The sequence below is a fragment of the Stegodyphus dumicola genome, chromosome X1 (genome assembly GCF_044657685.1).
Source record: "Stegodyphus dumicola isolate Sdum_Otavi_A_Nest chromosome X1, ASM4465768v1".
NCBI lineage: Eukaryota > Metazoa > Arthropoda > Arachnida > Araneae > Eresidae > Stegodyphus > Stegodyphus dumicola.
The window spans coordinates 92,940,612-92,958,417 of NC_140780.1; the positions used below are offsets into that span (position 1 = coordinate 92,940,612).

At 37.0% G+C, this 17,806-nt stretch overlaps 1 protein-coding gene across 1 annotated transcript in view; it reads left to right on the forward strand.

Annotated features, from left to right (window-relative positions):
• The window catches only part of LOC118181469 (acetylcholine receptor subunit alpha-like), a 637,159-nt gene that overhangs the window by 591,863 nt on the left and 27,490 nt on the right, over nt 1–17,806 (forward strand). Inside the window, exon 6 of the mRNA XM_085807084.1 lies at nt 3,540–4,424. Within this exon, the coding sequence (XP_085663210.1) occupies nt 3,540–4,424 (885 nt within the window). The remainder of the gene's footprint in view (nt 1–3,539; nt 4,425–17,806) is intronic.

The window sequence follows — 17,806 nt, forward strand, 5'->3', positions numbered from 1 at the left end:
TCGAGAAAATGACTTTACAGACTTTACTTAATACCGTTGCCTACTGGTTATTTAAAATTTAATGTGCCGTTCTTATTTCCGGTGCACCGGTGACCTTGTTTACAAAGAATTGTCAAGAGAAAACATTTAAACATTTTCACTTTGTTTATAAGAATAATTAATCAAAGGAAAATAGCTCTTATGGTTTTAAAAAACTTATCTCTATCTTATCTTACGGAAAAGATCTCAGTTATTGATACAATTGAACAAAAGGTAAGTTTTGAACTAAATGCTTATGAGCAGTGTCACAATCTTAATTTAAATTAAACACTCACTAATGCTTAACTTATATTCGATATTAACTCCTAAAACTGGCCAGAATTTACTCACTTGGCCTACAGCTACCCAAAATTCCCGATTCATGAGCATTTAAACTAAACTCTTCTTCCTAAATATTTTCAAAGACTAAGCTATTTTTATTCTGATTTCATTAAGTGGTGTACTATGTGCTTAATCTAATGTGAAGTATATTTCTGACGTGATTATGTTTCCCTCCAGTTGCAAAGAAGCAAATGAAAAAGCATAGAAGAGCCTATTATACATCGAAATTGTCGTTTAAATTATATTTTTTGTTTGTTTTGATAATTAGATGATCTCGATTTCTACAAAGCAGGGGTTCATAAGTAGCTTTCTGCTTAAAGAAAGTCACTTAAAAGAATATTCCCCTCAGCGTAGAGGCACTGTACAAAACTTGGCATTTAATTAGAAATTTCAGACTTTTTATGGATGGAATGGGGTTTACTAAATTTTTAAAAAAATCAGTTATCACATAAATTGACCAATTTAATCATCAGATTAAAGTCATCTTTGACTAGACAATGTACGGGTAAATATATCTGCTGCACATTTCAAAACTCCAAACATTAACATTATAAATTAGTTTTCGATTGTCACAAAAGCATAAAATATATCTTTTAGATTTTCGGTAAAGAAATCGTCCAAAATCATAGATCAGCAAAACTACTAAATGCTCTATTAGAAGGAGGAGCATTTTGAAGTCAAAAGTTGATGACAAGAAGATGAAACAGCCATGGAAAAAGCTGACGCTATTAGTATCATTCTTTAATAGTACTAGTAGCAAATAGTCTGGGTGAAAGGAAACCGGAACTCAATTTTCAACTGTATTTTTCTTATATTTTCTCTTAAACCTTTTTTTTTTTCTGATTATACTAAATTTACCACAGCAGTTTGTCTTAGCGTATTTTTTTTTAATTTTAGATATTATCCACTTAACCCAGCGGTAACCAAATGTTTTTGGAGTTTAGCTTAATATAATTAATTTAAATTTTAAATGTTAACCGGTTAACCTAGCGGTACATCGATGTTTTCAGTTCTTAACCCCCCTTGGTACATCAAAAACTTCTCATGGCAACCACAGTCAGAACATAAACCTTCCTAACAACTACAATGCATAATTAATGCAGTTATATTCGTTACATAAAAAGTACAGGTTCGTTCAGCAAATGGAACCCCAGTTTGAGAGAAAGAGAACTATTTCTTCATTGCGCACATCGTTTGAAAAAGAGGCGGCTATAGCCCTTAGCTCTCCTTTTATTGTTGTTTCTTGTTATCTATTATTACTGTTTATTCCTTATCTATTAGCACAGGTAGAAATGCGGCGGTATTTGGACTCAGTGTCCTTGAAAGTGGTAAAGGACTTTGGATATTGAATGAGGAGTCCACTGCCTTGAAACCGGGCGTCGTAAACCAGGCAAAAGCGGCCTTTGGCTTCTCTTACCGATATTCAAATACCTTTCTTGGTGATAATAATAAGCAATACTCAAGTATTTTGGTAGAATTAATTAATAGAATCAAGTATTATTCCTTACACAAATAATAAAGTTTGATACGTTAAGTCAGACAATTCCTAATTCGAGCTTCTGAGTCAGGAAGTATTTGTATAACCGTCGATGTTGCTGATCACTTGAGTTTTGTCAGTTAAAATGGATATACCATTTCCCTCACGGTTTTCAACTGAAATTTAAATCTTACTGAGTTAATTCTAGATTACCTTGTAACGTTTGAAATTTAAAAGTTTTCTGACTTTTCTTTCTGTTGCATTTTTAAAGCAATAAATTAAAAACATTTAATATGAAACTGTAGCAGCATTTCTAAAGCAAACTATTCAATATATAAAATTATCAAAGAAATTATAAATAATTAGAAAAATTTTAAAGGCTCAATTAGTGATTGAATTTCTTATTATACTTCATTTCTTGTGAGTCACTATGTTATTTCTGAATAAAAAATTTTAAAGTTTCTGTGAGACAGAATAACTAGCAACTGCTCATAACATGACTGCAATGAATATGCAATTAGGATAAATACAACTTTGTCTTAACAAGGCAAACAGGGTAGTTGACGTTATCTGAGAATTGTCAAACATAATTATAATCAGCGATAAGCATTACTATATTGATAAGTATAATATGAAATTGTTATTAAATAATTAAAAAATAATATAAAATTGTCATAAAATAATCAACAAACTCTAGTATGAATTTGTAACCAAATAATTAATGATTGGTTAAATTTTCATCATTCGTACTTAAAAAGCTTGTAAATATTCAAAACGTAACTTTACAGTTGTAAAAGTACGCAGTTACTTAACGCTAAACGTAGTCTATATTATGCAGTACATTTACTACAGCAGCAAAAGAAATTACTGTATGGAAAACATATTAGATAAAATTCTGCAAATTCTTTCTTAGTTGCTTTTGTTTCTTGCTTAATTGATTTCGGCAAAGCACTCAAAAATTGTGTACCTGAATGTAGAGATTTTTTCGGGCTTTCAAAAAGGACTTCAAAACTGCCTCGTATTAATGTTGCCCTATTTTTTGTCTCTTTATTTGACCACGAGAAAGGAAGCGCGAGCTATCTGTTTGAAGGACAGAATGCCTTTCTGACAGATTTTCGTTTCAAATTAGCTCGCATTCGCTTTACACGTGGAGAAAAGCACAAAAACATAAATTCAGGCAATCTGCTTGCTCAGACTCGAACCCAGGCTGAACTACGAAAGTTCACTAACCTTACCAGTTAGTATGCAGTTGGTAGGTAGCTGCGTATGGGGAAAAGCACGAAAACACCCATAAGAAATAAGAGACATCTTTCCTTAAATTCGCACCTGGTTCTAAATATCAGAGTTCAGCATTTTTATCTCTTCAGCTTCTGATAGAGCCTCATTCTTAGTATCTAAGTAAACAGATTACCAATTTCTTGCGCACTGAGTATACGATAAAAAACTTTTATGATCTCTAGTTGTTCAGCGTCTTCACGTGAACATTTCTTGGGATCGGGTTATTTATTTATTTAGCTTAAAATGAAATGCAATAGCTACATTTTTCCAGCTTTTATGAAATGAGAAAAGAAATGTTTTTCAAATAACATATTTTAACTCTAAGGGGTTCTTTGGTTAAAATAGCTATGCTTAAATTTCATAATTGATTATCAAATTTTCAGAGAAAATATAAGTATCCTAATTATTTGGTGAAATGTTTCAGGTTGATCTTCGTCACAAAGATGAAGTAAAAGGGACCAACCTAGTCGAAATTGGAATAGACCTTACAGAATTCTACCTCAGCGTCGAATGGGACATTCTAGAAGTTCCTGCCGTTCGCCATGAGAAATATTACACCTGCTGCGAAGAACCATACGTGGACATAACATTCAATATTAGTATGCGCAGGAAAACCCTCTTCTATACAGTGAACCTCATAATTCCATGTATGGGCATATCTTTCCTCACTGTCCTTGTCTTCTACTTGCCATCAGACAGCGGAGAGAAAGTGACACTTAGCATTTCTATACTACTCTCCCTCACTGTTTTCTTCCTGCTTCTAGCTGAAATCATTCCCCCTACATCTTTGGTGGTGCCTCTGCTCGGAAAATACCTACTTTTTACTATGATCCTGGTTACACTGTCCATCTGTGTGACCGTTGTGGTGCTCAACGTTCACTTCCGGACATCATCTACTCACAAAATGGCGCCCTGGGTTAAACGTGTCTTCCTGCAGATCTTGCCCCGCCTCCTCTTGATGCGCCGGCCTTTATATTCTGCCGATCCCAGGAAATTTATGACTCGGCCTTGCAGCGGAGGAGAAAGTCAGTCCATGCCCCGCAGAACCAGTTACGACGTAGAATTTGCAGAGCAAGTGCCCCAGTCCTCTCAGTACGGTGCATGTCGTATCCATGGTTATTCTGGTAAAGGGCCGAGTGATGTGCCTACAACGGATGACGATGGTAGTTCTTCGTCGATGCATAATGCAGACACAAGTCCACCCCCTGGGATCACAATGCGCTTGCATTTTTGTCCAGAATTTCAGAGAGCTATGGAATCCGTGCATTTTATTGCAGACCATACAAGAAGATATGAAGAACACATAAGTGTAAGTATATACGTGTTTATTTATATACATTTAGCAAGTAACTCTTGCTTAAAGGTGAGAAGAAAATAGAATACTAGTTGTCAGCTCATCACGAACAAACTTATTATAATTCATTTCTATTTAACTTAAAACATTTTTTTACCTGCAATCGTTAATATGTACCCTTGTCTCCCAAAACTCTTCCTGCATATGCGCAATGCTGCTAAATCTTGCCATAGTGAGCAGGTGTATAACTCAGTTTACATTATTTTTACATGTTGAACTTACATCGGAAGGCAAATAAATGAAACTTTCCATATGTCTAAAGGCCCACCAGCGGCCGAGCGGTAAAGATGCTGAACATTGGTAGTTCGGTCCGCGGTTCGAATCCCGCGAACTGGCTGGCTGTATGAGCGTTTTCGTGGTTTTCTCCATGTGTAACGTGTATACGAGCCAGTTTCCCTTAGAAAGACCTCCACGAAGGCATCCCTCCCTTTAGGCAGATAGCCCTTGTGTGCTTTGCCATAATTAAATAATCCAATCCAATCCATATGTCTAAAATACATAAATGTAACCGAAATGTTAATTAAGGCATCTCAAATATAAGGGGAAATTTTTAATTCATTACTGCTTATTGCTCTCCTGGAAAATACGTTCTAAAAGTGCTTTGAAACCCATCATATCAATAAACAATAATATGTTTGAAAATTGATTTTCAGATTTCTATATCTTTCCTGATTGAAACATTAACGCAAAATATGACTAAGGACTACATAGGAAAGATATCCCACGAATCTAGAAAATTATTTCCTAACTAATATATGTGTTATAGCAAAAGTGATTAATCTGGGGATTATGCATAATCATCAATTATCTAGGTCAGTTTAATTTATTTTATTTAGATTTTTCAATTTTGCCAGAGTTTTTAAACAATTCCAAAATTAAGTTTATAAATTTGATAACTATGACAAAATTTACCACGTGTATCGGAAGTTAAAGATCGTATTAATAACTTTTACTGCAATATACACGCATTAAGTAACATCTTCATATTGTAAAGAAATAACCCAATCATTCTTCTAGTAAAAACGGAGAATTAAAAAAAATTATAATAACTTCCAATGAACGTAAATCTTAATATATGAGAAAATGAACTGTACCGATTCAGTTTCCTTATATTGCATATTAAAAATTCTACATTTTTGAAATTAATGAAACTGCATTTACATTAAACATCATTTATTAAAATTTTTGAAGTTATTCGATGCAATTAGAATACAGAAAGGACAAACTTATAAAATCAATGACCAGACAAGTGCATGTTAAATTATGCTTTTTGAAGGCTATGGCATAATGGAAATATTTTTATCAAAACTAGACGTCATAATTCAAGAGTTTTGTTTCAGTTATATTAACAAATGGTTTTTAAATTTACAGTTGCTTATTTAGCTGGTTTCTCCATTTGTACTAAATGTATTTGATCGAATTTGAGAAATCATCCATTTTTTATCGTTCAGGGCATGGAATAACTGCTAGCTGTTAAAGCTTCTTCTCTATGAAGGAATTAATGAACCTAGCAGAATCATATTTATTTTTTAAATATATTAAATGGGAAGATGAAATATTAAAATTTTCATTATTAATTAAAATTATTACAATTAGAACTAACTTTGAGACACAGAATCTACATACATACTGTTAGCTGAATCCTCAGTTTCTGGAAACAGTAGAAACTATTTCTTATAGTATGGGTATGGAGTCAAAGATCTTCGGATGGCAATTATGGATTTGTATCAGAGTGTATTAGACACACTGGTGTACCGTGTATGTTGCCATACCAGTCCGTACGTGTTGCTGTACCAGTCCCTCTGCAGCATTTAACACCGGTTTCAGTTGGTCACAAATCTTGAGAATGCATGATAAAAGGCAGGAGTTGAACACCCTGTATCCTGAGAAAACCTAAGATAACGTGGTCTCGTACTGTCCTGTTGAAATATAAGGCAACTGAGATCTCAAAGGTATGAACCAATCACAGGCATTAATACGATATCAGTAATATGACACTTTCTTTTCACCATCGACAGAACAGCTGGCGCACTGGGTTAGGTACTTTTCAGCCTGTTGGATCCCGTTGATGGAATTTTAAAAATACATGAATAAATATAAATAAAGAGCTTAGTACTGTGTCCTCCGGGGATTGGCCACGAAACGAGGAACATTGAAGTGAAGACCAGAACATGGAAAGAAGGTGCATGGTGGGGACTGCTGAGACTAAGCGGAACACATTTCACTATTATCGTACATGTTAGACATACAGTTATATTAAGGATGTGCTATAAAAATCAGGTACAGATGTAAAGATGACCAAATACATTACAAATTGTGGAATACATTAAATGAGTTCTGGATTAGTCATAATATTAAATATAATTAAAAACAGCCAAACAAACAAAAAAAACACAAGACATTAAGTAAATTAATATATGTACAGAGCAGGATGCTGATGGCATGGTGTCCAAAGAAAGAAGTCACTCCAGATTGTCAGCAATGCTTTTAGCAATGGTAGTGCAGTCTCTAATGCGGCTGAGCGCATATTTATTCTTAATTGTGTTCTTGTACCATGCTGGCATATTGATTGCAGATGGTCTTTTCAAATGTGAATTTCCCGTGTGCGAGCAGTCAAATAGATAGTGATCTGGGTCACTAGTATTGCCACAAATACATTGGTCACTCTCTCTTAGGCGAAATCTGTGAAGATAGGACATATATGGGCCATGCCCTGTCAAATACTGTGTGAGGTGCGAAGAACTGCTATTTAAATTGTGGTTAACTTTTGGTTGGAAATCATACAGTCTTCTGTCTGTGGTGCTTGTCTCCCAGTAGTTTTACCACTGCTTCATTAGTTCACATTTGAGAGTAGTTTTCAGATACGAGTGCGGAAGGGGCACACCAATGCTACTCACGTGGGGTTCATTGGCTGCGCCCTTCGCAATCATATCCGCTGCTTCATTTCCTTTAATCCCCGTATGGGCTGGAACCCATTGTAGCTGGGACCTCAGACTTGCAGGAATCGAAATTAATAGTTTTTGTATGTCTCTGACAATGGGATGTCTACTGCGGCCGCCTTCGGTGGCCTGCAAGCTTGACATTGAGTCTGTGTAAATTACTTTATACCTGCTATTGTTAGCAGTAAAGTCCAGAGCTGCCTTTAGGGCTGTAAGTTCTGCCTGAAACACCGAGTTACTGGGATGGAGCTTCTTAGCCCAGGAATGGATTATGTGGTCACCCTCCATTGCACACCAGGCACTGCCAGTCCCGAGTTCTCCTTTGGAGCCATCAGTATATACGGCTAAGGATTGTAATGCACTTGGAGGATTACAGTTTGCTTCTATACTAGCTAGTCAAAATATTGGATATCTGGAGTAGAGTTGAAGGGGATGTGAACCTAGTGGCTACCCGTACTATCAATCCAAGTGCTGAGCGGGTATGACGATGAAGAATGGAAGCTTCGAAGATTCGTTCCCTTGGGTGCCTCCGCACAAGGATATAGCCATCATGAGATATGCATGAGAGAGGGGGATAGCGTGAAGAGAAGCCAAACAATAGCCGCCAAGTTATAATCCGAGCATTTCAGATATCGTCCCACTAAACATGCTAATACTTGTTCGTATACAGCAGCATTCTTAATTTCTTGATACAGGCTACGTGATGTTGCTGTACGGTCCTAACAGCGATGAGAGCAATTTGTTGGTGTCTTAGGTATTGGGGAATGAAAGCCGTCGAAATCCGTAGCCTTCCTTGACTCATCGACTGCAAATCTCATAAAAGTCATCGAATCTCGATCAACGCGAGAAGCATTTGCGAAGTACGCCAGTGGTAGAATATGATTCTCCTAAAACGTAAATCTGAGATTTTTTTATATGAGTTCCTTTTTATATAGGAAGAATAATACGATTTCCAACGCAAAACACAATGAGTGAACGCGAATTATGAACGAAAAATCATCATTTCAATCTTAAATTTTTGCAGTTTCTAGGTGTAATTACTCTTGCTTATACTATGTTCATGTCTTGACATTCAAGTAGTTTGTATATCTCAGCATATTTCACTTTTCATGCTTAGGTTTCTTTTGCGCTCCTTTCATGGTGCTACAATTTTAATGGCAGCAATGTCCAATACGTTATAGCCTATGATATTTTTTAACTGCTAACTTATTTGCGGTTTAATAAAAATATGAAACAAACAGCTTAAGGATAAGAAGGCAGATTAATTTTCTAGGTTTGTCTAATATTGCATGGTACCATAATATCGCATGGTAACATAATATCGCATGGTACCATTGTAAGGATCTTAAGTTTTACTAACGTTTATTTTATTTTAAATCTTTACTATCACTTCTTATTTTCTACTTCCGGCCAGAATTATAAGCGTTAACGTAATTATGCAAAGTTTGTCTGGCGAGCGTCAAGAATTTAAGTTGTGGCTTTTTGCCAAGAAAGAGAAAGGAAGCAGTTAGTCGAAGCAGGCCGCTTACCTTAAAAGTTTTACTCAGTTGCTGGTTGCCTTTTAGGCCAGAGGTTTTAATCCTCTTGATAATTGTAAACGTATTGTAGTGTTCACAGTTCTCTGTACTACATACGGCTTCCTGTTAATATAAGGCCAATCTTCCACGTTTATTATTTTAAAGTTAAATTAGAGTTTAGTTTTATTTTTATATTCTTACGTTCAGACCACGAGTAGTGGGTCTTTGTATTCCGAAGTACGGAAGTTATTATAAATAAAGAAAAAATAAAGGGTTTTGTATACCCTTCTTGTGTATCCTGTCTACTTCCCACAGTTATTGAACATAGCTTTAGTAAGCTCTCTGTTCCGAGTCAGGTCCTTCCATGTTCCCGAAGAAAGTAAGACGGAACATTGAACCTGATAGTGGCGCCCAACGAAGAGGAATAACCATGGCCGAGTTTCGAGAAGAACCTGTGCTGCCTGCAGAAGAGGCTCAGAATCCAGAAATGCCAGCTGCCGCCCTGGAAGGATTTGGTTACATCGTCCAGACCATGCGCGCTTCGATGAAACCAGAAGCAACATTTAATGGAAACTCACCGGTAAACAGTGTTTTGGAAAAATTGGATGACCACTTCATGCTCTATCCCGTGCACGAGTTTCAAAAAGTTACCTTAGCTACCAGCGCTTTGAGGGGACAACTGGTTCAAGCGCTTAACTGGTTCAAGTGTATAGGCAGAAGTCTCTTGGGTCAAGCAGGAAGTCCCACCTATACTTACGAGAATTTCAAGACTGCCCTAGTAAAAGCCTTCCCTGTTGTAAGGGATCGTGCGAAATTAGAAACGGAACTTTTCAGCATATATTAACAAAGAATCGAAAATCTTTCAAGCTTTATTTTAAGAAAAATTCACGTCTTCAAACTCTTGTATGGAAACCGTCTGATCCTGAGATAATTCAAGTGATTTTGCCGAGGTTACTGTCCCAAGTGCAAGACTTTATTGAATTAAGAAATCCGACTACACTGGAAAAGTTATTTGAGCTAGCAATCCAGTTTGAAAGTAGAAGAACGGCGACATTGAAAGAAGACGCCAATATCAACAGCGAAACCAATTTGGTGCGCCAAGACTACAGCAAACTCAAGCACACGGCAACGGAAGCAAAGCGAATCAGTGGGCAAGGAAACCCGAGCATTCAAAAACAGCCGGCGAACGTCGACAGTTCAATAGCAATCCAGGAAAAAAGTCTCAAGGCCAGCGGAAAAAGAAGGAAAGCACGGAAATGAAAAATAAGTTAAACTAAAACGGATTTCTGCTGACGGGAGGGTGCGGAAATCCGAAGGCCAAGAAAACCCCTCTTCCTTCAAGTTAAATACAGTAATGGTGAAAAATTTGACTCTTCCGAAGATTGAAGTGTTGGTGAATAATATCCCAGCCACCGCACTACTGGATACAGGCGCGCAGTGTTCCTGTGTGGCAGAAGATTTTTTTAGGAAGTATTTTCGGAAATACCGCATATATAATTCGGATAATACGACAGTGTTAGCGGCGCAAGGAGAAAAATGTAAGTGCGTAGGTAAAGTACCTTTGTATATCCGTATCAAGGACGAACAAGTAAAGGTGATGTTTTTTATAGTAAAGAATCTGCAAGCACATATTATTTTAGGAATAGATTTTCTTTGAGAGGCACAAGCAACGCTGGATTTTAATGAAGCGTCCGTTAAGCTGACGATGAAACCAGTTCGTGCAGAAAAGGCTGAACCGCCGATGTTAAATCTTGACCACCTGCCTAATGACGAGCAAGGAAGAATCCGACAAGTGGTAAGTGAATTTGCTTCCTTATTTAGTGATATTCCAGGATTTACTCAGTTACTTTGACACCGGAGATTCAATGCCAGTTCGCCACAAAGCATACCGGTATGATAAGAATAAGGAAAAAATTATAGAATGGCATATCACCGATATGCTACGTAAAAAGATCATAACGCCCATCTCAAGTAGTTATGCTAGCCCGGTGGTTTTATGTAAGAAAAATAATGACTATGCTTTGACACATCCAAAAAGGTGGAGATTCGCAATTGACTACCGTAAATTAAACTCTATAACTAAATATCCGGTATATCCGTTACCTATTATTGAAGAAATTCTAAGGAACATAACATCCACCAAATATATGACGACTTTAGACTTAAGGACTGGTTATTTTCAAATAGGGGTTAGGCCTGAGGACGTGCCTAAGACTGCTTTTATAACCAAGTCTGGCACTTATGCATTTTTGCGTATGCCGTTTTGCCTTTCAGGGGCGCCGGAAACATTTCAGCGATGTATGGACATTGTGTTAAGACCTGTTCTTGGAAAGTCCACATTTATCTATTTAGACGATATCATTATTACTAGTGATAATCTCGACCAACATGTACAGGATTTAAGACAGGTGTTTTCTTTATTAAATGAGGCCGGTCTAAACGTTAATGTCGAAAAGTGCAAATTTGCAGCCCCTGAATTAAAATATTTAGGTTACAAAATATCTCAAAAAGGGATCGAGACAGATGAATCAAAAATAATCGCTGTACAAAAGTATCCGACTCCAAACACGGCAAAGAAGCTCTCTTCTTTTCTAGGACTTTGTTCATATTATAGGTCCTTTATAAAAAATTTTGCAGCTATTGCTGAGCCATTGTTAAAATTAAAAAGGAAAAAGGCAAGATTCTCGTGGACGGCCGAAGCCAATAGTGCTTTCGAAAAATTAAAACAAGCATTAACGCAAGCCCCTGTGTTGAAATTTCCTGAAAAGGATGAGAATTTAAAAATTTCAGCGGATGCTTCGGATTATGCGGTAGGAGCGGTACTTTCGCAAAATCAGCAGCCCGTGGCATTTTTTAGCCGAACTTTAAATCAAACACAAAGAAACTATTCCGCGACAGAGAGAGAGGCACTTGCAGTTCTGTTAGCAGTGCAAAAGTTCCGAGTCTATTTTGGAAAGGCGCCGATAACAGTGTACTCTGATCATGCGGCGGTAACTAGATTGTACTCAGGGAAAAATTTATCCCCAAGGTTAATAAGATGGGCACTCAAGCTGCAAGAATATAATCTGGTAATTAAGCATACCCCTGGAAAGGAAAATATCGTAGCAGATGCCCTATCAAGAATTAAAATAGACGAACAAGGAAATACCGTAAAGGTGGCAATGCTTACACCATGTACAATAAATTCCCGAGAAACTGCAATAACCGAACTGGGTAAGGATCCTGAGTTTGTAAGCATTTATGAGTATTTGAAGAATCCTGAAAATTTTAGCCACCAAGGTATTGTGGCGATAAGAAATAGGGCGGCCCATTACGAACTAATAGATGGTCTATTATTCTATACAAAAACTACGAATTCCAATAACGAATTTCGACCTGTTATCCTAGCTAGTCTTAGATTAAATATTCTGTAGGAGCTCCATGACGGCCCTTTAGCATCTCATGCTGGTATTCGAAAAACTATCCAACGCGTACGCGAGGCAGTCTACTTTCCTGAACTGCAAAAGTTAACAAGGGCATATGTCCAGTCCTGCCCAACATGTCAAGCAGTTAATTATATTAATTTCCGCCTGGCCGGGTTTCTAAATAGTATTAAATCCGAATTTCCAAATGAAATAATTGGCATCGATTTATTGGGCCCTTTCCCAAAAAGTCAGTTAAATAAAAGTCGCTATCTCCTTGTTATGGTTGATCATTTTAGTAAATGGACCGAAATTGTTCCCTTAAAACGAGCCTCCGCGAAATTAGTTACTGATTCTATTTTAAATAAATATATTTTAAAATACGGGGCGCCCCTAAAAGTTATATCGGATAATGGTCCTCAATTTGTAAGTAATATATTTGAAGACATGTGCCAAAAACTGGGCATACGTCATTTAAAAATGGTCCCGTATCGGCCGCAATCAAATATAGCGGAACGGGTCAACAGAAATATAGTGAATATTATCCGTAGTTATGTTAAAAATTTTCATAAAAGCTGGGATAACTATGTCAATGAATTTGCTTTCGCCCTTAGAACCGCAAAACATGATACAACGGCAAAACTCCTGCTGAGTTATTTCTAGGCAGAAAGATTATAACACCGTTAGATAAATTATTTTATGTGCAACAAAGAGCCCCAGAATTGAAAATGGGTGATATAGAAAAACTAATAAAAGAAGCAAAAAAGAATACGGAAGTAGCACAAAGAAAACAGAAGCTCTATTATGATTTGAAACGACGGGGAGTAACTTATAAGGTAGGGGATGAAGTTTTAAAAATGAAGCATTCACTTTCTTCAGCACCAGAAGATAAAACTGCCAAATTTTTTCCACCATTTGAAGGATCATATGTTATAGAAAAAATAACTCACGCTGTAGTAGTGTTAAAAGCCAGAAATGGTGAAACCTGTTCCGCAAACATTGATCAAATCAAGCCCTACTTCGATCGTAATAAAATGCAAATATTTTCAGATCTTTTGCAGGATCCGGCACGGCAGACACCGCAGGCACAAGCTCCAGAGGTGGAGAAACGACAATACAAGGGCAAGCCAATAACAGGCAGGAGCAAGTGAAAAGAAAATTTCCCCGCGGAAAAATTGAAGGTAGCAAGAAAAAGAAGCCGTTCCACCGTCCAGAAAAGAGAGTTCACGAACACCCCCAGAATGAAGAAGGGAGAAGGACGACGTATGTGAAGAGAACCAGGAGAAATGACGGCACTATAATCCGTCCCAAAAACGGAAGACCTACTCATCCGACAGGACTCTCCGCAGTAAATGTAGCCGAACTGCGGAAGGGACATCAGTGGCGGAGGAAACGTTACAAGGAAAATTTGAACGGCCAACAACGAGGTCCAAGCAGGAACACGACAGAAGTTTCCCGGTTCCGCCAAGACCAGCTGCCATCAAACGGCCAAGACCACAAGCAGAGGAGAAAAAGAAGGTATTCAAGGGTGGCCGAACTGGTGAAAAAAGGAAGCTTCCAGAGGAAAGCACTGAAGGGCGAGCCCGTACAAGAAGGAGGATAAATCACACTACTATCTGCAATACCTTTAAAGACTGGGCCCAGAAAAGGATGTCCGAATATCACAAAGATAAGTAAAATTTTATGTTACTTTGCAAACTTAAGTTAATCTTTCATTCTTACTGCAAGTGGCAGATTTCAAGATGTTTTACCTCATGCGATGTCTACCTTTATCGCCAAAAGGGCGAGAAATGAGTTGTTACCGATTTTCGTATTATGTTTTTAAATTACTCGCGCGTAAAACTAAAGTTGATGTATAATAGCGTTGTGTAAAGACTTAAATATGGAAAAAAGTTATTGTATAAATTTTATTTAAAACATTCTAGCAAGAGAGAAGTTTTAGTCTGAAAGACTTTTTGAAATGTAGTATTTCAATATAGAAAGAATTGGCACTTGCTTTGAAAAGAATAGAAGTTAACAATGTACTACTAATGTATGTTTTCAAATGTGTAAAATTAACGGCATGTTAATATGTTCTTATATACAATGTGAACTGTTATTTTAAATGTTAAGAAATACCGTGATATGGTAAAAGTGAATGTTAAAATTTTTTTTATTCGTGTGACTGTAAAAAGACTAAAGCATGGCGAATATGTGTTAAAGGTTGAATGATGTAGTTAGGCTCTCTGACGCTACACTTTAGAGTTAGCCACTTTTAGAATAGTACCTCAGGGTTTAGAGTTGAATTTAGGGTGTGTTAAGAGGTCTTGTTATGTTGAATTTTAACACGTTAGTGTTTTTATTGTAGGAGGAAGTGTGGAACACGTAGACAGAAACACATTCGTGTTTGGTGTTCTTTTACAACACATGTCAGAGAGCACGCGGAAAGATAATTAAAATAGTCATGAATGAAATAAGAATGTTAAGAGAAGTATAATTGTATATGTTACTTGCCATTTCATTGTGTAACATTTCATTAAACTAGTTTTCCTTCCAGATCTCTGGAAGGAACCAGAATTGAATAAAAGCTCCTGTTTAGATGCAGTACAGATGAAAAAAAAATTGTTGTATATCCTGGGAGCTGCTATTGTAAAAAAAAAAAAAAAAATTTCTTTCTTTTAAATTTCTAGTTTCTAGCGAAAAATGTTTGTAAAAGTTTGGCCTCGCGTTAGATTCTAGAGCTAAAAGTTTTCAACAAGGTCGTTTTAGACCTCAGTTTCAAACTAATTAACTCTGGCGGGAAGTATGTAATGATCTTAAGTTTTACTAACGTTTATTTTATTTTAAATCTTTACTATCACTTCTTATTTTCTACTTCCGGCCAGAATTATAAGCGTTAACGTAATTATGCAAAGTTTGTCTGGCGAGCGTCAAGTATTTAAGTTGTGGCTTTTTGCCAAGAAAGAGAAAGGAAGCAGTTAGTCGAAGCAGGCCGCTTACCTTAAAAGTTTTACTCAGTTGCTGGTTGCCTTTTAGGCCAGAGGTTTTAATCCTCTTGATAATTGTAAACGTATTGTAGTGTTCACAGTTCTCTGTACTACATACGACTTCCTGTTAATATAAGGCCAATCTTCCACGTTTATTATTTTAAAGTTAAATTAGAGTTTAGTTTTATTTTTATATTCTTCCACGAGTAGTATATTCAGACCACGAGTAGTGGGTCTTTGTATTCCGAAGTACGGAAGTTATTGTAAATAGAGAAAAAATAAAGGGTTTTGTATACCCTTCTTGTGTATCCTGTCTACTTCCCACAGTTATTGAACATAGCTTTAGTAAGCTCTCTGTTCCGAGTAAGGTCCTTCCATGTTCCCGAAGAAAGTAAGACGGAACATTGAACCTGATACCATAAACGGTGCATATAATAGTAACTCTTCTATGCTCTAATGTTAAACAGTACCATGTAAAACAAATTTACTCATTCAATTTCGTTGAAACAAAGAAGCGTTCATTTAGTACATTATATGAAATGCTTTAAAATTCATATTTCATTTATGTTGCTAAGAATGAATCAACATCTTTTCAAGCCTCATTATTTAAAGCAGCATTACATATAGAAACTTCAAATAAAATTTCTTTGTTGAAGGAGAACACAGAACCTTTACAAATAGGAAAGCATATTGAATATACAAGCTAGCATTTTTGTGATTTAATGCCGTACAGAAATTTCCGTGTTCAGATTTCTGTTTAAAATAAATTTAAATTTTAATCTCAGAGTTTAAATATTAATCTTCAGCATTTTTTTATATCGTATGATATCGTACTTAAACGTTTTACTTTATTTTCTGCAACTGAGGAATGACCAAATACTTTAACCTCAAACATTATAGTCAGTACCTTTTAACTTACCCCTTCATAGTCAAAGAAAAGTTTTGTGGAAGCAATACGAACTATAACATAAAGAGTGATGCAAAAAGAAGGAAGAATTATCTAAATGGTATGAAAGTTGGTAGATGAGATGTAAATGTATTGTAAGTGAAAAACTAACGGTATCATAGGGATTTAGTATTTTATTCAGGAAATGCAGCTACAAGAGCAAAGAATGCAATAAGGCGTTGGCCCACCTCTGGCCTTGATGACAGCCAGAATTTGGAAGAAGTCCTCTGCGAAATTGCTTGGCATACTTGCTCCAAGGCGCAATTCAGAGATGGTCAGAGAAGCCTGCTCCTCCGAGCTCAAACGTGCTCTGTTGGGGAGAGATCTGGCAATCGTGCTGGCCAGGGAAATGTTAAAGAAGCACGAAAACAAGCAGTAGAAAGAAGGCGTACCGGGTGCGGCTTGGCATTATCCTGTTGAATTGTAAGCCATGTAGGGGCGTGAAAGGAAGGGAAACGCTACGGGGCGTAGAATATCGTCGACGTCATGCTGAGTCACGGATTACAAACAAAGGGATCTGGCTATGAAATGAAATGGCACCTGTACCATTACTCTTGGTTGTTGGACTGTGAGGGACGACAGTTAGGTGAATATCACAGCGCTGTCCTAGACATCTGCAGACACATCTTCGCTATTCATAGGGGCTCAATATGAAGCTTGACTAATAGTTGAAAACAATTCTACCTCAGTCCGTAAGATCCCAGGTAGAATGCGTCCGGCACCAGTGCTAACAAACAGGTTGCAAACTGAAAGACAGAAGAAACTGAAGCAATGGCTCCGCGACCTCAACCTCCGTTCGCTGAGTCTTCTAGAAATGGTCACTGGTGTCCCGGTTACATATCCGATCATTGAAAAGGATGCATCAGGGGATCTAAGCGTCGATCGAACAATCAGTCTGTTCTCGAGTTCTGTCTTGGCTCTAGGTCAGCAGTTATCTTCTTAACGTTCTGCACAGCTACGATTCAACCATTCCTACCAACATCGTCGAACGGTAGTATTTGGGTCGTAGTGATCCAAATGTTTAGGGATCCTGCATCTCCTCCACCCTACTTCCTTTATCCCAATTGCACGTCTCATATCAAATGGTGACATCTTCTCATAGTGTTCGCGAACCCATTTGCAAGGCATTGGTATACTAAACAGGAATTGACAGAACATTATTTGCTTGGAAGTTATGCCTTAACAAAGCAAATGTCTAAGCAAATGTTCCTTTGTCTTGAACACCATCTAGGTGATTCGCTTCAATGTGCGGGAGCTCTAGTCAGCCAGTTAATGGCCGCCGAAAGTTAATTTGCAAATTTTATCTTAAAGTATGAGCATATGCAATTTCGCCACATTCCGGTGACTCCTTCTTGGTGCATCGCTTTTTATGTTATAGAGTACATTTTGTTTAGTTTTAAGCGGTCTTACTTTCTCGCTAACATAAACATCACTCAGAAATGTTTCCCTTGAAACGCTGCAAATAGATATGGATTATTTTACCTAGAATTTTTACTTATTATACAATTATTTGTGACATAGAAAGTAGAATTTTTGTTTCATTTTTTTACCATCTCGCCATTTATTTT